The sequence below is a fragment of the Drosophila kikkawai genome, chromosome 2R, assembly GCF_030179895.1.
Source record: "Drosophila kikkawai strain 14028-0561.14 chromosome 2R, DkikHiC1v2, whole genome shotgun sequence".
NCBI classification, from domain to species: Eukaryota; Metazoa; Arthropoda; class Insecta; order Diptera; family Drosophilidae; genus Drosophila; species Drosophila kikkawai.
Window position 1 is genome coordinate 22882933 of NC_091729.1, and position 21152 is coordinate 22904084.

Here is a 21152-nt window from a genome sequence, read left to right on the forward strand (position 1 = left end):
ATTCAGTTTTTGAACCTACACAAAAGTTATTGAAGAAATCTTTTAACTAAAACCAGAAAGTTAACGCGTGTGATTAAAAATAACTATAATTTTTCTTACGCGGAAGTGGAAAAGTTAAAAGTAACAAATAAGACTAAAGTTCATGTATTAAGCGAAACCCATAGACAAGAGTTTACAATTTCTTAAACTCTCTTTACTTTGCATATAAAGTTATTATTAAAATATTATATTAAATTTATAAAAGTACTTACAATAGTAACAAATCATATGCGAATCATGCATTCAAACCACACAGTAACGCATTAGACACTGCCGCGCCTTCCACTTGTTACCATTGGCTCGGTAGATGAGATGCAGGTTGAATGCCACCTCATGCTGCAGGCCCAGGATCGAATCGTGCTCGGCTATCAGAGGATGAACTGGCACGGCCAGTGCCTTTTCGTAGTACACTACTGCCAGATGCTGGATGTTTGCCTGATGATAGATCCGTCCGATGTTGTAGTAAATCTCCTGCTGGGCAGCGCAATTTCCGAGCTCTGTACCCGCAGATCTCAGCTCCATGTAGCGATTGCCAAAGGCCACCGCCTGAGACACTGCTGCCGCCTTGCGGAGCACCTTCTTCTGCAGCGCCAGCTGGTTGAAGGCCACGGCTATGCAAAGGGCAAGCAGGGGATCGGGATTCTCGCGCAGAATGGGCATGTAAATGTTAAGGGCGTACTTGAAGGAGCCGCAGTTTAGGTGGTAGTGACCCTGGAAGATGCGCATCGGCTTGGTGTCCACCGGATGGCGGTTCATCAGACGCCGCATGTAGCGATAGTAGCGCACCTCGTCGCCCCGCTGGATCATCAGGGAGAGCATGTTCCACAGGTTGATATGGCTCGGCTGCTTGGCGATCAGCTCGCGCAGATACGAAAATGCGATGGCGCAGTCCTCGTTGAAGTAGCAGGTCAGCACCATGATCCTTTCAATCTCGTGGTGATAATAGGTAAATCTCTTCGTGGTCACCGTGGCGAAGCATATCTTCTCGGCAGCCCCGTACATTCTGTGCTTGAAGGCCGTGCGCACCAGCTCGAGGAAGAGATTGAACTCGTCCTTGACAGTCAGATCGGAAGCCTCGGTGGCGGTACTTTTGGTGGGATCCTGTTGCTCCTGCTCCGCCACATTGTCCACCGCCATAGTTCGCATCTGAATGATGGTCTTCAGGCTGTCGGCATTGTACGCACTGCCTCCGTTTGCCGCCGCCATCATCTCCTCCCGATTGTACAGCTTAATGGAGTGGCGACTCAGCAGGGCATAGCCCACATCTAGGAACTCCTCGATGCGACCGATCTGCTGCAGCATCACACACCGCTCGTACAGCAGGCGGGCGATCAGCGGCTGTCCCTCGGTCTCGCCTGGTTGCTCCAGCGCCTGGACAGCCTCCTCGTGCCTGCCCTGTTGCTTTAGCAGGGCAGAGAGCGTGAAGCGCGCATCGTAGCAGAAGGGAGCCAGCTGCACCACCTTCTCGTAGCACTGGATGGCCTCGTTGGTGCGGTTCAAATGCCGCAGGCACTCCGCCTGGCGCAGCCATACGAACGCCGGGCACTCGACGGTGTCGCCATCGGTGATCGGACTCATCAACGCAATGGCCTCGGCGTACTTGTGCTCCTGCATCAGGGCCTCCGTGATGTCCATGTAGAGCTCCACGCGATCCGCCGTGAGAGCGATGTGCTCCTGCACATTCTGGATGAGGTAGCCCAGCAAATGGTGGGCCCGCATGTGAATGAGGCTGACGCAGAGCTTGGCCCGCAGTTCGGGCACATAGTCATCGGGAATTTCGCAGAAGTAGATGAGCTCCAGGCTCTCCTCCTGGTCGTTCTCCAGCTCGAAGTTGGTGCGCTCTCGCAGGCACCTCAGCACCTTGGCATACTGCTTGTTCAGGATGAGCAGCTCAAGGTAGATGTTGATGTCCTCGAGGGTGAAGCGCACGCCGCACACACTATATGCCCCCTCCATGGCCTCCAAAGCCAGGGTGTGCTTCTCCAGGACATGGAAGTACCGAGCCACATTCTTGGCCGTGCTCAGGCACATCTTCCACTCCTCCGGCGGCATCAGAGGCAGCATCTTCAGGTATGTGAACATGGAGGCACTAGTTTCGCCCATCTTCTGCAGAAGTTGCGCCTTTCGCAGCCGCAGCTGGTACACCTTGGGCAGCATCTTGATGGCCTTGGTGTAGATGAGACGGGCGCGAGCCAGGTTGCCTTGCTGCACGAGAAGATCGGATACCCTAATCCACATGTCCCGATCCTGGGGATTAAGGTGCGCCGCTAGAGTTGAAAAGTTGAGGAACTTCACCTCGTCGCGGTTCTCGTAGATCTCGGCCAGCGTGTAGAAGGGTTCGCTGGCCAGCGGATTTTGCCGGATGATCTCCATGCAAATACGCTCGGCGGTCTCGTACCGTCCGTAGGCAAAGCTCAGGTTCGCCTCGCCCATCAGACCCTGCAAGGCTGGGCTTAACTGCGTCTTGCGGAAGCCCCCGCCTCGTCCACTGCCGCTGGCTGCCTGTGCATCTCGCGGTAGCGGCAGCGGCTTCGAGCGACCTGTTGAAGTGCTTGGCAGCTCATCCTTACTGTCGGCTTTTGCCTCATCATCCTCCCCTATACCCTCCTCGTCATCGTCGCTTGCCTCCAGCTTGGTGCAAAAGTCGGGAAACTCCAGACACTGGACGCCCTGCACATAGCGTTTAATTAGAGCTCCCTCCTCCTCGTCCGCCTCAAAGTTGCCCCGTCTCGTCTCGTCCTCGGCGGTGCAGTCAATGATGTCCACCACGTGCAGCGGCTCCGTTTCTTGGAACTGCCCCAGCTCGTTCTCTGGCACATCGTTGCTGTCGATTTCCTCGATTAGAACCTCGTTCGAGTCCGAGCTGTCCATTTTATACAGCTCTAATTAAATAAACACAGCGAAAAAACGCAGTATTTGTAAACAAACCGGCAATGTGACCGTTGCACGACCGGGAAAACATACCACGTAACACCGAGTTCGAATTTCGAACTTCGAAAACAATCGAGTCCAGTGTTGAAAGTGACAGACAGAGGGCGATAAATATATGATGGCGGGATTTTTAATAATTTTTAAAATTTTAATCTGCAATAAACAAACAAATACTTTCACAGCTCTCTCCTCTCTCTGTGCCCCTATATAGGTTTTCACAAAATCGGTTCTTTAAGCTAAGATAAAGCAAAGGTTTTACTATAATTAGAAATACTTTTAGTTTTTTTTTTTTTAGTTATTGATACTTTATCTAATTTATTTTTGTTCAATTATTTGTTTAACTATAAATAGTTTGTTAATTGGGAACTTCTTACAATTTCGATATACAAGAGTGGACAGTCTTTTGAAGAGGTTGTATTTTGCGGTATATTTCCGACTTACATTTCGGCAATCCGTAATTCCGCGAATTCCAACCGCCATTTTTCGCTCGCCAAAAGCGCGTCTCACAATCTTGTGTTTAAACCTTCCGAATATTGTGTTTGTAATGCTAATTTCTCGTTTAAGCCAAGCCTAAAGAATGCACACCAACGTGAATTTGGAACTGGTGAGTGCTTGAGTCGTCTATAAAAAGTATGTAATTGTAACTGTAAGCGATTTACAGTTAGATCAGCAGCTGTCGCAAATCGCCTGCTACGCCGATCTGCACCTGAAACGCAAGAAAACTACCAGTTTCCTCTTGGGCCAAGCGGAGCCGGTGACCAACGATGTCAAGGCCAAGCAGGTGGACCCCCTGACCAAGCAAAAGCTGTAAGTATATTTTCCCTAGATTCTAGATGGAGCAGCAAGGTACTTACAGGCAAATCTTCTCCAGACTCCTGGCGCTGATGCACCAGCTGCCGTACTTTCCGCCCTGCCCTGAAATGATGGAGGCCCTCGCCTCTGAATTCACCGATTCAGATTTGACTTCCAAGAATGCCATTTTCGCGGAATACCTGAGCACACGGTGCCTGGAGTTCTACAATGTGTGCTCCGTGATGCGGACACTGCTGGAGATTGAGGACCTCTCCACCATGCAGCTTTATGCACAGCTAATGCAAAAGGATGTGGCCGTGCAGAGGGTTTCCAAATATAGGTACAAGGTGGCCCTTGCCCACACGGCAGTCAATGCTGAGGACGTGGTTGCCCCCAATCTGGACGATGTTGTGCTGGTGCCCAAGAGCAGCCTGGCAGCTTCTGTGCTGCCCAAGCAGCCAATACTGGCTTTGCAGCCGCACGCGCACGAATTTCTACCTTCGAAGGATCCGATGCGCCGGTATGTGGGCTCAGTGGAACAGGTGGCACGCACCTGTGTCCACTTCCGTTTCAGCCGCGAAAACTTCCCGGGAGATGACTACCTGATGAGCCAGCGCTTCCATGTGATCCTACGCTCCAGACGCATACCCTTCCGCTACATGTACCGTGCTCTCAAAGTGCTCCAGGAGATGCCAGCGGTGCGTCGTTACCTCTATCCCTTTCCCGGATGGATGACCGAAATGCTGAGCAAGTCGATGATTCAGTTTCGGAATGGCGAATGCCTGCCCAGCTGGATGCGGGTGCAGCCTCCGGCTCTGCCCAGACCAGCGGTGGCTCTTTCCTTGTTAAATCCGACCATTTATTCCAATGCCGAGCAGTTGCAGGCGGTCCAGAGGATTGTGGCAGGGCCCAATCCGAATGGACCTTACATCGTATTCGGACCACCAGGCACTGGTAAAACCACAACCATTGTGGAGGCCATTCTACAGCTGCGCCTTCACCAACCGCGAAGCCGCATCCTTGTTACCGCCGGTTCGAACTCCGCCTGCGACACGATCGCCCTGAAGTTGTGCGAGTATATCCAGAGCAACGTCCGCCTGCGTGAGGCCTTTGCCCAACAGGATAAGCCCTCGGCGAATCACCAGCTGATCCGCGTTTACTCCCGTTCCATCCACCGCAAAGGACTCGCGTCTGTCCCGGCGCTGCTCCTGAAGAATTCCAACTGCTCGAAGCTTGGTTACGAGCACCTTGGAGTTTCACACATACTCGAGTATGGCATTACGGTGGCCACTCTCTGTACCGTGGGACGCTTTGTCTGCGACAATCTCGGCAAGCACAATCATTTCACCCACATTTTCATCGACGAAGCCGGTGCGTCCACGGAGCCAGAGACCTTGATCGGGATCATGGGTGTGAAGCAAAGCGCTGACTGTCACGTCATCCTGTCCGGTGACCACAAGCAGCTGGGTGCCGTGATCAAGAGCAATCGGGCGGCATCCTTGGGCTTAAGCCATTCCCTGATGGAGCGCCTCTTGCGTTCCGAATCCTACAAGCTGGATGGCAACGGAAACTATGATCGCACTCTGCAGACGCGCCTGCGTCAGAACTACCGATCCCATCCGCAGATCGTGCGCCTGTTCAACGAATTGTACTACAACGGCGAACTGATTGCCAAGGCTCCAGCCTCGGAGGTTAACCACGCGGCCAACTGGAAGCTCCTGCCCAACGGGGCCTTCCCGATCATCTTCCAGGCCACGCATGGAGTGACCAAGAGGGAGGAACACTCAACCAGCTCGTTCAATCACCTGGAGGCGCAGGTCGTCTGCTGGTATGTGAAACGACTGCTCCAAGATGGCTTGGGCAGGGGAAGAATGGTAAACCAGTCGGACATAGGCATAGTTGCTCCGTACACGGCCCAGGGTAAGGTAATAACCCAACTGCTGCACAGCCAGGGTCACGACAACGTGGAGGTGGGCAGCGTGGAGAACTATCAGGGCCGCGAGAAGCCCATCATTATTGCCAGCCTGGTGCGCTCTTTCGCCAATATGGGTTTCATGCGAAATCCTCGCAGGGTTAATGTCCTCCTGTCGCGACCTAAATCCTTGCTAATACTAGTGGGCAATCCGGTCACCCTGCGCCATCACAAGGACTTTAAGTTGATCATCAAGGAGTGTAAGCGTCAAGGCACATATCTGTTCAAGAAGAAGGATTCCCAGCAGAGGCCACAGTTCCTGCCGGACATCGAGGAGGAAGAATCATCCGACGAGGACACGAGCAGTGACCTGGAAGCCGAGGACGAGCGCACACCATGGTTTGCCAAGATGCCGCTGGACATTAGTGTGCGCGGGGATACAATTGAGGAGCTGTCGACCGAAGAAGGTAAGGGTGGGGGTATCATAGTGCTATGTGTATATGACAATTCCCTGATCAATTGGTCAATTGTTTGTTTTCAAAATAATTACAAAAATGTGAGGCATTCGTACAAAGGATACTTTTTCGAAAAACCCTTTAAAGCAAACGTGATGAAAGATTTTAATCATAGCTCGCAAAATCCTGTTAACCTCTTCTTTCCTTACGCCTCTTTTTTTTATTTAATTTTTAGAAGGCAGCTCCGAGGAAGCTTCTTGCACAACAGACTCATCCAGGTGCAGTTCCGAGGGTCTACAAGCAAGTATGCTTGCCAATATGCAAGAACTGGAGCAGAAAATTGCTCGCCTATCCATGAGGCTGGGAGGCTTCTCAAAGTCTATAAGACACTGAGTTTGGAGATAAAGTTTAAGCCAAGACGTATGTGACTAGTGAGTAAGGACAGGCCTCCAGGGCTGGGATATAAACCTCTAGAAGAGAACCAAAATCTAATTTTGAATCTGTAGAACAGGAAAACAGGAGTTTCTTGCATTTTTTTTTTTACTTATACATTATATTAAGATATCATTAACCATATGTTCGATGAGGTTCGTTACCATATCATGGGGCTGTGAACGAAAGAAAAAAGAGAAAGATATTCGGTATAAGAAGTGGACTAATCAAAGAGATCCTACAAGGGTTAAGGAACCAACTGGGACGTTTTAAACGAAATGTTTTATATTCGTATATATATATATTTAAGCAGTGTCTATATAATTAGTAAAACGTTTACAAAATACAAATACAATGGAGTTTGCTGCGTTAGGTTTTCGAAAAAATGTGTTTAAAAATAGTTTCGTTTTTGCATATTATGTAATCCATTTTTTTCCCCACGCTTTCTCGATGAAATTCGTTCAGTCTTTGTTATTAATCAACAACTTTGTTAAAGTGTTTCAAATTGTTTGCGTCGTTTGTTCGCTATTTTTTTGTTTTTTTTTGTGTATTAAGTTACTTCCTTTCCAAAGAAGTGGAAGAATTTCTTTTCGTTTGTTTTTTTGCCAATTCTAAATGTGAAATTAATGCCAAGTTTAGTTGATTAAAGTTTTGTTCGATTTAAAAAAAAGAAACCCTCGTGTATCGCTTGGTTTTGGTTTGTATTAAAATATATATTATTATTATTATTCTTTATATAAGCTGTTTGTGTGTGTTAAGGTTCTCTCCATAAACAACTACATTTGGTATATATCCAAGGGCTCCGCCTACTCCTTCCTCTGCGGAGACTTGGCGACTTGTTCTGTGTGCTTTCATTTTTTAGTGTTTTGTGGGGGTTAATCTTTCTCTCTAGAGCACCATCCGCCGCACTCCGCAATCCATGCAGAACTTGGCGTGCTCAATGATGAACTTGGCGCCACATTCGTGACAGAATTTCGACATTTTCATACTCGAACTCATGGAGTTGTTGGAATTGTTGCTCAGCAGCGAGTGTTGAGAGATTGTTGGTGTCATCGGTAAGTTGTTGTTGTTGTAAGCTGGCTGGGATAGCTGATGCTGTTGCTGCTGCTGCTGCTGATAGTTGTAGTTGCTGGCCTGCTGCTGTTGCTGCTGCTGCTGTATTGGCTGCTGTGAGCTATCCTCCGATCCACTGCTTGAGCACTCGACACCCTCACCATTGCCATTGCCACCACCACTTACTGAGCCGCCATTCCCAAAGAGACGCTGGCGTGCCTTGAGTGTACCGTACTGGGTTTGTGCCTGAGTGCAGGCATCCGACGTGGTGCTGGGCAACTTGGCACTGGCTGTATGCGGACGCAAGAGTCCCTGGGAACGGTGCGTAGTGCCGCCTATGGGTTGGAGTTCACTGGAGCGCTGACGCGACAAGCTGTACGGGGAATTGCTGCTGCAATAAAAAAAAAAATAATAATAAAATAAAATAATCACAAGGAAGCTAACTTCTATAACACATTATCCGGTAATTATGTCTCACCTGCCGTATGCAGAATCCGAGCTCAGCTTGGAGCTGGCTCCGCGGCGTGAGGACTGCGACGATGACATGGGATAACCATCCAAGCTGCTCAGCTCATCCGAGTCCGCCGATGGCGATGGAGTTAGGGGTGCATGCTGCTGTTGCTGATGTTGATGTTGATGTTGCTGCTCTTGCTGTCCTGTTTCCTGATTCCTGAACTGCTGCTGTTGGTGCTCCTCCGATCGCCCGCTATTTAACATCAGCTGGCGACGCACAGAAGCACTGGCTTCCTCGCCCAGCTGGCGGAAATCACTTTGCATCTGCTGCATCAGGTTCTTGGCATTGTTCAGCTGTACATTGGGCGCCAGTGTGGATGCACTCAAGGATGGGGCCAGTCTGTTGGTGTTTGTATTGCTGCCCAACTGACTAGCCCGATCCCCGGGCTCTTGACCTGCGTCCTCCGTATCGCTGATCTTGCTGAACCTGGCGTGCTCCGGCTCGTTTCCGTTCTCGATGTGCAGCACATCGATGGGCGTCTGCGGATTGCCGACCATATGTCGGAGTGACTCTGGGGAAATGGGCGAACGTCCCTGGGCATTGGCCTCGGTCTCAATGCTGATGAAGATCTCGCGCTTCTGCTGATCCTCGGCATCAGCGCGTCGCTCCAACTCCTGGAAGCGGCTCTGCTTCTCCTCGTGGCCCCTCGAGGCATTTGACTGCTGGCGCTGCAGGCGCTCCTCTGGCTGGCTCTGGCTAGACGTGTTCGCATCGGACCTGTGGGTGGCATGGGCGTAATTATCTTTGCTCTTGGACTGGTGGCCGTGTAGCTGTGGATTGATCTGTGGTGTGGCTGTCTGTGGTGTCGAAGTCGCTGCTTTCTGGAACGAGCGGTGTCTGCTCGTCGAGCGATTCAGGAGGAACTCGCGACAGTCCTTGAACAGCGGGAACTGCTCGTCGTCATTCTCGTTCTCGAATGAGGAGAGGAACTCCTCGAAGTCAAAGTCGTCGAAGGTGGGCATGGCGCTGTGCACCATGGGCATGACCAGGGGCAAAGGATTGGCCAGCAGTTGCTTTTGCTGTTGCTGCCAGCACTGCTCGTCGTACTCCATCGAAGATCGATTGGCCTCGTCGTCCGCCGAGCAGCAGCCCGAGGAGGCGTCCGCATCCTCTGGCGAGGCATCGTACAGAAATTGGTTGCGTCCGAGTCGCATCTTGCGCTTTAGCAGGTTCCTGGCCTCGCCGGATTGCCTTCGTTCGTGGGTGATGGTCGATTGGGAGCTGCTCCTACTCCTGCTCTGCGATAGCTGTTGCGGCGTGGAGCTGGCATCCGAGGATATACCGCTGTTCACATGGAGATTATCGCAGGCATTGATCAGCTTGGGGTCTATGTAGTCCCCGGCTACTGAGCCAGCTCCTGATACCGATCCCAGCTCCCTTCTGGGGCCAAAAATGCTCTCCAGCTTGATGGGCGTGAGTGGCGGGGGCTGTTGATTCATTATCATAGCTGGCTTGTTGCTTATCGGCTCTAAGCGCAGAGGTGTGGCTATGGGAGGGTAGTGGTTCTCCTTGGCTAGAGTTGGTGAAGGTGGCACCGCCCCCGTTGGAGTCAAGGGCGGCAACTGAGTCGGAGTACTCTGGCCCAAGTTCTTGGCCGAGTTCTGCTTGCTCAGCGTGTTGCTCTTGTCCTTTAACTCCTTGCTGTTCAACTGGCTTGCGGTGGCCAGCTCCGCCGCCTTGGCATTCAGCTGCTCCAGCTCGTGCTCGTACTTCAGGAACACCGCCAGCGAGTCCGTTTTGGCCACAGTCCTCGTGGGCTGAACGGAAGAGGTTGTATTGCCACCTTCGTTGGTTCCACTTACTGGCAACTTCAGAGGCTGCTTGCGGTTGGAGGCACTCGTGTCGCGGCGGACAACGCGTGGACTGTGGAAATCATTGCCACAGGCAGCTCTCACCGGCATCTCGTCATACTCCTCTGGCTTCAGGAAGTTCGTGGAGATGGGACCCTCATCCGAGAGACCGCGCTGGATGGTAGGGCGGTAGTTGGTGGCGAACAGCGGACGACTGTTCAGCAGAGGCGCATTGCGCCGAGGTCCTCTCAGCGATGAAGTGCGTCGGAAATTCGAGGTTGGAGTCGTCGTCTTTGAAGCAATCTGTACCGGCTTCGTGCTGCCTGTCGAGGTCAACGATGTGGTCATGGCGATACTAGGTGTGGCTGTCGCTGTGGGTGTCATGAGGGATCTGATGGTGGTCACCTCCTCCTCTGGCGGCGGCGTGCTGGGCGAGCAGAGCTCCTCCAGCTGGCGCTTGGCCGAGAGGAAGGGATCGTACTTGTCGCCAAGGCCGCTGTTTAAAAAGAATTTTGCAATTAAATATATATAAAGCTTAGAAAACAACCACCCATCTGTGCTCTGTCTGGCTGTCGTCGTAGTCTGGGAAGGATAAACTTGATTTAAAGGACCTCTCGCTGGTTACAAACCTGCGCTTGGCCTTGGGACCCGACTTGATATACACGGTGCCATTCTCATCCTGCTCTACGACCAAACGGCGTGTGATGTTGCTGTTCTGCTTGACCAAAGGAGGCAGCTTTAGTACCGGCTCTTCCTCCACTTCTTCCTCCTGCTCGTCGCTTTGGTTATCCTCTTGACTGTATCTGACTAAGGGTCCTTCTTCTTCGTAGTCCAGGTCGCTGTTATAGTTATCCTCCTCCTCCTGATCGTACTCGGCCCTTTCATTTCCCAGCTTCAAGCGTGGCAATACTGTTTGACCCATGGATTTGTTAATGGCTTCCAGACTCTGCTTCAATCCTGGCATGGGCAATGCCAGCATAGACTCCGAGTGCTTTAACTTATGTCCCGATTTCTTCGGGGGTCTGCACACGGTGCGCATGGTGGTGGCCTCCATTTTAATCTGGATCTCTGCCCGCGGAGAGTCAACGTTGTCGTCGTCGTCGTCGGATCCAGAATAATTGCAACTACGCTGCAAGGGCACCATGCTGGAATCAAAAGAGCCAAAGTCCAGGTTCTTGGCCAGCAGTGATTCCTGCTGGTGACTTTGCAATCCAAGGCTCGGACTCTCCCGGGTGCTAATGCGCCTGCGTGCCTGGCGCACAATTGACGCCGATGTGGCGGAGCGCTGCTTGGTGGTCAGTGTGCCGATTTCCTGCTCATCCATTTGCACATTGCAGATGGGTGTGCCACCTGAGCATATAGAGCGCCACATGCGGGTTGGAGGTAGGTCGATGATGGTGAGTTAGGAATGGTTTATTATTAAGGTAAGGTTTCTAATACCCTGAGGAATCTATTCAAATAAAACCTAAAATTACTGAGCACAAGAAAACTAAACTAATTAACATTAGATCTCTAAAGTTTATGGGTGCTAAGAAGATGCTTTTGTTTTGTTCTATTGTTGCTGGATCCGGAAAATGTCCGTTAAAGATTTTAAATACAGACAAAGAATCAGACTTTCTGCATTTGTTTAGCTAAATGCTCAAAAACGGACGCTCAAACGGATGAATATCGGACAAGTATTGCAAGTTCTCAGGATTAAAGCCGCTAATAATGTCATAAAAGGTCCGTAATCGAAATCTTATTCGAAAATAAGGCTTCTGCTGCCACAAAACCCATGATTAGTTTTATCATTTTCCCTCCATTTGCCCTAAAGTCTATTTTTGATATACCCAACCCCAATACATAGTATCTACCATCTAGCCCTACCTATCACTTGTGTAAGTCCCCCTCATCACCCTTGGCTTCATATTCTACGATTCCTAAACATATTTCAAAGTCCAGCCCAATATGAATGCACCGGCGCCTGGCTGAGCTTAATGCTCTGCTGATCTTTCGAATGCGCTTCGATGCGGCGCGCACTAATTAACGATCATGAAGTGGTTCCGGGTTCTTAGATCTCTAGTTAATTGGCAAACTGCATGCCACGGTGAAGCTCTCGCCCAGTCCCCACCCATATCAGCAGTTCCCTACCTTTGCGCTTGATCAAACCGTTGAGCTCGTCGAACGTCATGGTGACTTGCGGTAGATTTGGCAGGCTGAGTTCCTTGTCGACTGCATCAACTTTACCCCTTTTTATAACAGCCCTTCGGGTCTTGGCCGATGGCTGGAGTATAGGCGCGTCCTCGCAGTCCAACCTGGCCAGCTTGAGGGAATTACGTTTGATCCGGTCCATTGTCTCATCGATTTCGCTGCAGGTTTCCGCTATGTGTTGGCGCTTGCTTAAGCGGCGGCTGGAAGTAGTCGCCCGCACACTGGATGCCGGCGAAGAGGCCACATCCTCATCGTTGGACATGTCCAGGCTCACCTGGTTCTGGGTGACCTTGGTGCCTGCCCACCCACGGCTCTCCTTGGTGGCGGCAGGGGAAGTTCGTGCTTTGATTACTTGGGCGCTGAGAAGCATTGCGGATGAGTGAAGATCGCTGGCTAGAGGACTAACTACAGTGTGTATTTGGAACTACGCGACGGTGGCTAGCAACTGATTACGGGTACTCCATACGGGGGATTAGTCAACGACAAATAACAACGACTAAGCAACGCCAGAAGAGCATCGGATGGTTAAGACTAACTATCTGCTAGAGTTCTATCTCTACGTCCATACTCACTTATCACTGTGCACGGACGACGTCATCGATAGCGACATTATGTTGGGCTTGGGGGCCGACATGTCTCCGGCTTCCAGCAGCTCCTCATGGTTCCCAGAGTACTTATCCCGGGCAAGGGATCTCTTGGTCCTGGCGAACATGGCAAAAAGTTGGTTAAAAGCAAAGCAAACAAAAACGAAAAAAGGAAACAAAAATGTGTACATGTGAGATCTGAAAAGTGTCAATTGTGGCTAGGCTTACTTCAGATTCGGAGGCTTGTACTGCTTCCTGGCCTCCAAACGCTCCTTTGCCTTGCTCGTCTCCTGGCTGTTGCCCGACTTCATGTTCGCCTGGATAGCCTTCTCCTTGCACCACTCCACGTGACGGTCGAATGCCTTGGGATTGAAGGTGCGTTCGCAATGGGGACACCGATCGCAGGCCGGTGCCTTGATGCGCTTAGCCTGGGATCGTTCACGTACCGTGGGCGGAGCCGGAGCAACGGGTGCTGCCGGTGGCGTCTCGGTGGACGATGAGTTCGAGAGTGTGGATGCCGCCTTGCGCATGGAGGCTCGGGCTGTTGAGCGAGGGAAGTTCTGGGGCTGCAAGGGGTAATGTTGAGAAAAGAAGGGGTTCCAAGATTACACGTATAAGTCTAAGCGAATCAAAACCTGAAAACGCTATTCAGAAAACTCACTTCTGCTGGAGCGGCGACTGCTGCTGTGCTCACTGGAGCCGGCGGAACTGGAACTCCTACCGTGCGTTCAGCATTGGGAAGGCCAAAGTTCTTGGGCAACACATAGGTGGAGAGCGCAGTGCCATCGCGGCGTTGGCGGGACGAGTCGAAGACCTTGCGCTTCTTGGAGGTTTTCTCGCAGATCACGATGTGCTTGCGCAGGGCATCCAGGTTGAAGGTGCGGCTGCAGCAGGGACATGGGGTCAGGTCGCCGCTGCTCTGGGGGGGCGCATGTTCCGGAATCGGGAGCGGTGATCCAGTTGTAAGTGGTGGCGGCGGCGGAGGCAGCGGATCCGTATCCGCGCCCTGCATAGAGTCTTCCACGCCGGAATCCATGGTGGCGGTGTTCGTTGCTGCGCGAGATGGACGGGGGAAAAATTGAGATTTTAATATAAATTTTTGGGGTTTCAGTTACACCTTCGACGAGCTTGTCGGGGGAATGTTAGTGAAAAAACAAAACAGACAGGAGCAGCAAACTGGGAGTCATTTCGGTTCGGATTGGTTCGACAAAGTGTTTAAAAATCAGCTCACAGATCACCCAGCTAGCTGGGGGCACAACGAATCCCAGTCACATCCAAAGGGCTTGGCTTGAAGTCTAGACTCTGGAGGGAAAGTGCGAGCTCCAAGGAAAAGCCCTGTCACTTTCCCAGTGAAAATGGCTGGCGGCCAAGTGAAATGCTCCGCACTCGCTGGCAGATTCATGGTCGATTGTGTTTTCTTTTTGGGGCGACAAATTGTCTGGTTCCACTAATAAATTCCCCAAAATCGGAAAGACAATGGAGCAGCGGGTCCCGGGTCCCAGCCCCAAAATAATTTATTGCTATTATTACGGATCTTCTTTGGCGATCAGCCTATAAATTGTTATTTATCTGCTGGGCTCGGAGTCTGCTGAAATGTAGTTGTGTCCAAATCAGGCATCTGGTCCCCGCCAAAAACGCTTATTATTTTGTGCTCTGCATTCGGCCCGTGGGCGGGGATTGCCTCTCGAAGAGCAAATGTCGAGGCTCCATCGGTTGGCAGGTGGTTCTCGATGTCTGCCCACGTCTTCGGCACTTGATTCATTGATCTATTTTCTTATTGTTCAAATTTTAATTTAAATTTAACGATTAAGTTATCGAAATATCTTTAGTGCTGGAAAACTATTTTTAAGGCATCGATAACAGAGCCTTGCCATTTCCGTTTTGCAATACTAATCAAGCAGGATCTTGCCTATCGTTATCGAAAGCCGAAGCTAAGTGTATAACAATTCTTTAATTCTTTGTGCAAAAGCCATTCGCCCGCTACATCGTGTAGGCAATGAGAAATAATAATTAGAAGCAGAACACTGGCAGCATATGGAGAGCTAGTTGAACCATCAATGGAGTGAAGGCGGGCCACTAATCACAGAGACGAAGGAAATCCAATTATAATGCGGAGCCCAGCACCCGCGAACTGGCAGTTGGATGGCGATTACATCAATCAACCACACGCACAGGCAAGAGGCAAGAGAGTGGCAGAATTTCCGCAACATCTTGAGGGCCCTGCTGTCTCATTTCCATTTAAATCAATGCAAAGCCGTGTTACGCATATTATTCAGACGCGAATGTAACATACAACGCGCTGGGAAGTGGGTGAGTTGGACTATCCACACATATTAGTCTGTATCTATGTATCTATCATCTGTCTTGTGCTAATGATGCTCTGAATATGAGATATGCACATGCATTATGTACGTAATGCCACTTGAGATCTTTAAAAATAACAACAGCAGGGCCTCCACGTCCAATCGGATCGTTAGCAGATCTCCTCACAGCGAAGGGATCTTGAGATGGTCAAGAGTTTACTAGATCAAAAGTTGAAAGCCATTCAGGCGGGTGATGAATGCCACTTTGAATCTAGTACGAATATGATGTTCCTGCTTGCACAATCCCAGACCCTGCCCCTGCCTCCGCCCCTGGAACCATATTGGGATTTTGTTAGTTGGTGGCGTCTAGTCTATAGTTTTGTGGTCTTTATTGTTGGCTAGCTGTTGTGTTTGGTTGGGCAAGCTCCATAAGCCACTTAAGTCTTCTGTGGGCCCATAAATGTGTGTGTGTTGCGATGTGTGCAATATGGTAAAAGCGTAATACAAACAGTTTCCCCCAGTTCCCAGACAACAAGGTTTCAGGTTCTCGGCTACGCTCTGAACTCTCAACTCTTTGACACCTGAGCGCGGAACTGGCATGGAAATTAAAACCCAGTACTGGTCACCTCGCCTCGTATTGGGCAAGTGTTGGGAACCAAACTTGTTTACACCTAAATAAACAATGGATTTCGAAGTTCTAGAAAAGTTTATAAATAAACAGTTGTAATACAAGATATATTGCATTATATAGAATCTGTAATTTAAAATAATCAAAGCAATTAGTGCTAAAAAATGTGAATATGATATGGATTATCGAGTAAACAAATGAAAAACAGTGTAGAAATCAATATGTATTAATCAAATGTAGGATATTTTATAGGAATTTCCCTAAGTTTTCCCTAAAATCAACATTCAATTCGATTAAACCAAGAATATACATATTTCCAATGGCAAAACAATGTTATTTTTTCGTTGCTCCCCATTAATCAAAGCTCCTCGATTTCAGTTTCACTCAAACAAACCTAAGGTGACATCATTTGATAGCTTTAAACTGGGACTGATAAGCAAAAGGAGTCAGCTAAGGGGTCACCAGAAATGCTGGCAGAGATTAAACAATGGGAACACAAACAGATGCTGGAGTTGGCTTTCACCACACAGGTAAATGGTTCACTTAACAGATCAATTAGTTGTTAATTTGCATTGAAAATTACTTGATTTAACTGCTGTCGTTGCTGTTGCTGTTGGAGTTGCATGCAAATGGTTAGTTTGATGGTTAGTGGCCACATCGATCTTATTGACAACGATTAAGACGCGTTGCATTGATTGATTTGTTAATGTTGCTGCCGTTGTTGCATTTATTGCTGTTGCTGCGCCCATTTCGGAGGGCGTGGCCGACTCACTTGACTTGGCATTAAGCAGCTGTTTCTTGTTGTTGCCGCGCCTGAGGGAAAATGTGTTGCGAACGCGCGAAAATGTGGACAGCTGTTGCTGTTGCTGATGCTGCTGCTGTGAAGATTGCTGATATTGCTGCTGCTGCAGTAGCTGCTGCTGATGCGCCTCACTAAACTCCAGCGAGTTGAAAGAACTTTGCCGCGGCTGCTGCTCGAAAACGTTAATGCTGCCATTCCCATTTCCACAGCCATTGCCATTTCCATTTCCATGCTCATTTTCCTTTTCGTTTTGGCCCTGATCGCTGAAATTCAGCTGCGCCTTTTCACCGGCCAGCAGATCATTTAATTGCTGGTACTCCTCGTAGATGCCCCGGCTATGCCGCTTGTTGATTTTCGCCAACGGCTGCTGCGGCTTCTGCGATTTGGATTTGAAAATCTTATTCCACATTTTCTTGCTCATCTTGAGGCCTTTATCCCTTCTTCGTTTTCGTTTTCGGTTTTATTCACTTATTTTTAAATGCATTTCAGGCACACACTGCGCACCAACTCGCTTTCGGTTGAACTTCGCGCGCCGGCTTCTCGTACTCAACTGAGCTACTAGCAGCGACTGGCAACACCCGCCAGCAACATTCGAGACAAAGCTCTAGGCTCTAGCCACAGCGGCAACATGTTGCCTGCCCGTGCGCATTTTGCATGGAATTAAAAATAGTTGCACTCCAGTTTTGGCCTGGGTGTGGGTGTAGCTGTTGCTGTTGCTGTTGCTGTTGCTCTTGCTATAGCCATCAACAAAGGCCACGATTCTGTTCCGACTCCCTCGCTCTCAACGGATTTCAGTTGTGGGCACACAGAACAAAAAATGTGAGCGATTTTAAATGGTTATCAGAGTGTCAGGGTGTTGTATAAGCTTTTTTTAAATGGGGTTTAATTTTAATTAGCTAAATTGGATTTTAAAGATGATAATTTGTATTTTTTATGCATTGTTTCTTATAGACACAAGACAAGAGTGCGAGTTTGGGCCAAATAAAACACAAAGATCTGGTTGAAGACAAGAAAAACAAGAATACAATGTGTTTTGTAGGACCTTTCTGACTTAAGGCTTGATTTCTTTTATTTAATTTCTTTTAAATGACTTTTCTTTCCGTGGGCTAGTGGCTTTCCCTTCGCCTGTCTTTACGGCTGATTTATTTAAAGCCGCCGCCATTGCCGTCGCTTTGCCACTGCTGGCAACGTCAAATGTTGCTGAACCCTTGGCTGCTTAGACATCATTCATTCACCGCTCTCCTCTGGCAGAATGACGACTCCCAATTCTCTATTTCTAAATTGAAATCTCAGCTGGTTGAAATCTTTGTTGCGGGCCATCAGTCAGTCAATCAGATGAGTTAAGCAGCGACTTCAAAGAGCGCCCATTTCCTGGCTAATGGGGAATCGGGACCACGACCACGTCTGGGTGTAGCCAGCCCCCACACACATGTGCAATTATGTCCACTTTTGGTGCATGAAAACCATCCACTTACTGCAGCCACTACCCGCTGTTGTTGCATAAGTGTGCCAAAAAAGGTGGACGCAGTTGGAGTTGCAACTGCAGCAGCAGCAGTTGCAGCAGCGATCGGCAACATTTGCGCGACCTCAGCAACATTAAGAGTGTTGCAGGCGCTTCACATAAATAAACAGCTGGCTACAGAGTTGGAGGCACAATTGCTCGACTTTTTATATAAATCAGGGGCATCACAGCTAGGTAACTGAGTTGGAAAATTAGGTTCTTAGACCACGGGAAGATCTGCTTACAAAATTATTAGGGAATGTGATTATGTAAGGGAGTAAAGAACTGCTATAGTTTTGTTTTGAACTATTACTTATTGTTATTTAAAATTAGTTCTCTATAATTTACTTTTTTTATGTTAAAACAAGAAAGAAAGCTAACTTTGGCTAGCCAATGTTTGTATATCCTTGCAGGTAACAATTAAAATATATCATAACTAAGCCAAAAATGCATTAATTTCGATTCGGAAAGCAGTTTTGTGTTAGTTTTTATTAATTTAAAAAAACTGCATACCAAATTTAAAATTTTAAAAAATCAAAATTTTTGGCCATTTTTGCTAATTTTAATGATGTAACCCCTTATCAAATTTCGCAAAAATGGCCAAAAAATCGATTTCTTCCGGACATGACTAGAAAAATTCGCATGTTAATGCTGATCAAGAATATATATGGTTTATGGGGTCGGAAAGGTCTCCTTCACTGCGTTGCAAACTTCTGACTGAAATTATAATACCCTGCAAGGGTATAAAAACGCTTTGAAATTTAACACAAATATTCCAAGTCACTCATAAACTTATAAACTAAATAAAAAAATATTTAAAATTAAAATTAATGGTTTAATGGTAGCTTTAATATTTAAATAGTTAATTATTTATCTTAAATTTAGGTTTCAAATCTATCAATCTTGATTAAAATCTCTCTATTTTATCCCAATAGTTTATGCTAGATTATGTTTTGTAGTTAACCCCATGTCAGGCTGCTTAAGGTGATCACTCCATGGCAGTGCATTCCATATTCGTGTTTCGCCTACGTCAGCTTTGCCTTATTCGTCGTCGTCATCATCGTCGTCGCCATCGTCTCCTCTTCCACATCGCGTTTCGTTTCTGTTTTTAATTGAAATGCGAATGCACTTTTGAGCATCTCGGGCCGGCACAAACGATCCCCATTTGTTGACGCTGTAAATCATGGTATATATATTGCAGCATCCGTCCCGAGATCCAAGTCAGATGTGTGACGTCAGCGGGAACCATGGAGCTCACCGCTTATGCAAGCCAAAAACTTTGATATTTATTTGCACGTGCCAAAAGCAAAGCAGAGAGTCATGAACTTGAGCCAACGTAGCTGCCTGCCCATTCCCTAGTTTTGATATTTATATCTTATTTATCGAACCAACAACGCTTCCTTTCTCTGGGGTGGAGGTGGGTGGTGGTTTTTGGGGTGCAGGCGGCATCGTTTGTGGTCGCCCACGCGTCGCAACTTTGAGTCTTGGATAATCTCTTATAATTGTCACGCTTCGAGAGCGCCAAACAAAAATAGAAAATTCTGTTGCAGTTGCATATGGATGAGGCTGTGGATCTGCTGACTGCATATATCTCGCTCTGGCGATTTTGACTTTTCCGATTTTCACGGTGCCGTCGCAGCACAAGCGCCCTCAGGAAGTAGGTACATATAAAAGGGGCGCGTGCGTATAAATAGTCAAAGTTCTAGATGATGTGTAGATGGCATTTTGGGGGCAAGGCGGCGACACGACCGAAAAACTATATATTCAAAAAGAGAACTTCAAATTTAATGTTTTCTATACACTGTTGGAAATTGGGGATAATGGGGAGAAGTTGAGAAATGAATATCTTAAGGATAATTACTGAAAATGAGGGAATTGAGTAAGGAATATCCTGATATTATTTCTTCTAAAAATTCTCTTATAATAACATAATAAATAATAAATGCTTTCAACTTCAAAATCTCCTCTCTGATATATCTAGAAAATCTAATAGATCTATAAATATTATCCTTGTGCATCCGAGGTCTGCACTTGGTGACATTTCAGTGGCCCCTTTAGGAGAAGTACCTTCACACCTGGCCCCTCTCATTTAGAGCTAACTTCCCTCGCCCTACAAAAGCACACACACACTTGGCGTATCAACAACAACATAAGGCCGTCGTATTTTCCACTAATTAAGTTCTATTTCCTCCGGTCGTCGTCAGTCGTCTGTGGACCTACTCCCTCCATCCCTCGCCCCTCCGATCATCTATCTAATGAAACCATTTCAGTTCATTGGCGCTCCCGACAAAACAAATTTCGATGGATGTTTTTTGTTTTCTGTTTGTGTTTGTTTCCATCGAACGCATTTTGCAGATTGCACAATTTTCCCTCGATTTTCATTTTCGATTTTTTTCGGCATTTTTTTGTATTTCTGTCTTCGGTTCTGTTTGTAACTGAATGAGTTCGATGTTGTTGCAACAAATTGAAGTTGATTTGTTTGTTGTGTGGCGCAGTGGCTGATTGCTTTTTAGAAAGTGTGAAAAAATCCAATACGATTTGATGTGTTTGTTTCAATCTTTTGTTTTGCATTTTTTATTATTTGTGTTGTTTTTCTTATTTTGTGTGTGTGGGAAGTGTGAGTAGAATTAGGCTGTTAATTGAGGTAGGTAATTTTCAATTGGATTTGGAGCACAAATCGATCGATGGGCGAAGCCAAACGATTAGCGATTCAATTTGTGAGGGGATTAAACCATTAAATGTTTAAGGTGTTATTTTATTTGAATTCATTTGTGTTTTAAAAGCTAGATTTATAATTAAACTTTTTATATTTTTATGCGGAATATAAACAGTTAATTTCAGTGGGTTAAAATTTGAAATAAACTTATAAATAGCCTCCAATTTGAAGGACACCTTAAAAATGTAAAAATCATTTAATACATAATTTACTAGGAATTTCATAGTATTTAATTTCCCAACAACTTAAATCTATTAAATTAATAAAAACCAAAAAAGTAGTAGCTCGCCTTCAGCACGGCAATACTGGTAGCTGCTTATTGGCAAAGCTTTTTTTGGCAGCTTTCCGCAATTGGCGGCTTTTTTCAGCTTTTTGTTGATTTTCAAATAGCAAATAATTTTCGACCATAAATCTTGATTTCAATTGGACATTTAATTGCGAAACTGCAATTCATCAATGACAAATTTGTCGATCGGAGAACTCATCCCTAACACACACAGAGAAATGACT

The 21152-nt window shown here is 47.6% G+C and overlaps 3 protein-coding genes across 11 annotated transcripts in view; 1 reads left to right on the plus strand and 2 right to left on the minus strand.

Annotated features, from left to right (window-relative positions):
- Mov10 (Mov10 RISC complex RNA helicase) lies at positions 1–7235 on the plus strand. Its single transcript, XM_017169066.3, has 5 exons — positions 1–120; positions 3535–3574; positions 3632–3777; positions 3842–6141; positions 6365–7235. Exons 2-5 carry the CDS (start codon positions 3548–3550, stop codon positions 6520–6522), a joined length of 2631 nt encoding a protein of 876 aa, XP_017024555.1. The 5' UTR covers positions 1–120; positions 3535–3547; the 3' UTR covers positions 6523–7235.
- LOC108076295 (general transcription factor 3C polypeptide 3) lies at positions 183–3068 on the minus strand. Its single transcript, XM_017169067.3, has one exon. The coding sequence runs from the start codon at positions 2908–2910 to the stop codon at positions 283–285; it is 2628 nt and encodes an 875-aa protein (XP_017024556.1). The 5' UTR covers positions 2911–3068; the 3' UTR covers positions 183–282.
- LOC108076293 (uncharacterized) overlaps positions 7079–21152 on the minus strand; it is a 22379-nt gene continuing 8305 nt past the window's right edge. Inside the window, exons 1-8 of one of the 9 annotated variants that reach the window (XM_070284658.1) lie at positions 16396–16861; positions 13354–13745; positions 12921–13258; positions 12681–12809; positions 12049–12467; positions 10548–11268; positions 8093–8845; positions 7079–8005 (exon numbers count right to left, since the gene is read on the minus strand). In XM_070284658.1, coding sequence (XP_070140759.1) covers positions 7450–8005; positions 8093–8845; positions 10548–11268; positions 12049–12467; positions 12681–12809; positions 12921–13258; positions 13354–13745; positions 16396–16846 — 3759 coding nt within the window. In that variant the 5' untranslated portion in view covers positions 16847–16861 and the 3' untranslated portion in view covers positions 7079–7449. The other 8 variants (XM_070284656.1, XM_070284655.1, XM_070284659.1 and 5 more) reach the window with 8 other exon arrangements.

Excerpts from the sequence above, each read along its gene's own strand:
- LOC108076295 (XM_017169067.3), bottom strand. The coding sequence starts at position 2,910 with ATGGACAGCTCGGACTCGAACGAGGTTCTAATCGAGGAAATCGACAGC.
- Mov10 (XM_017169066.3), top strand. The coding sequence starts at position 3,548 with ATGCACACCAACGTGAATTTGGAACTG. Across the intron at positions 3,575-3,631 it reads CCAACGTGAATTTGGAACTG|TTAGATCAGCAGCTGTCGCA; the intron begins GTGAGTGCTTGA and ends AGCGATTTACAG. Across the intron at positions 3,778-3,841 it reads CCCCTGACCAAGCAAAAGCT|ACTCCTGGCGCTGATGCACC; the intron begins GTAAGTATATTT and ends AATCTTCTCCAG.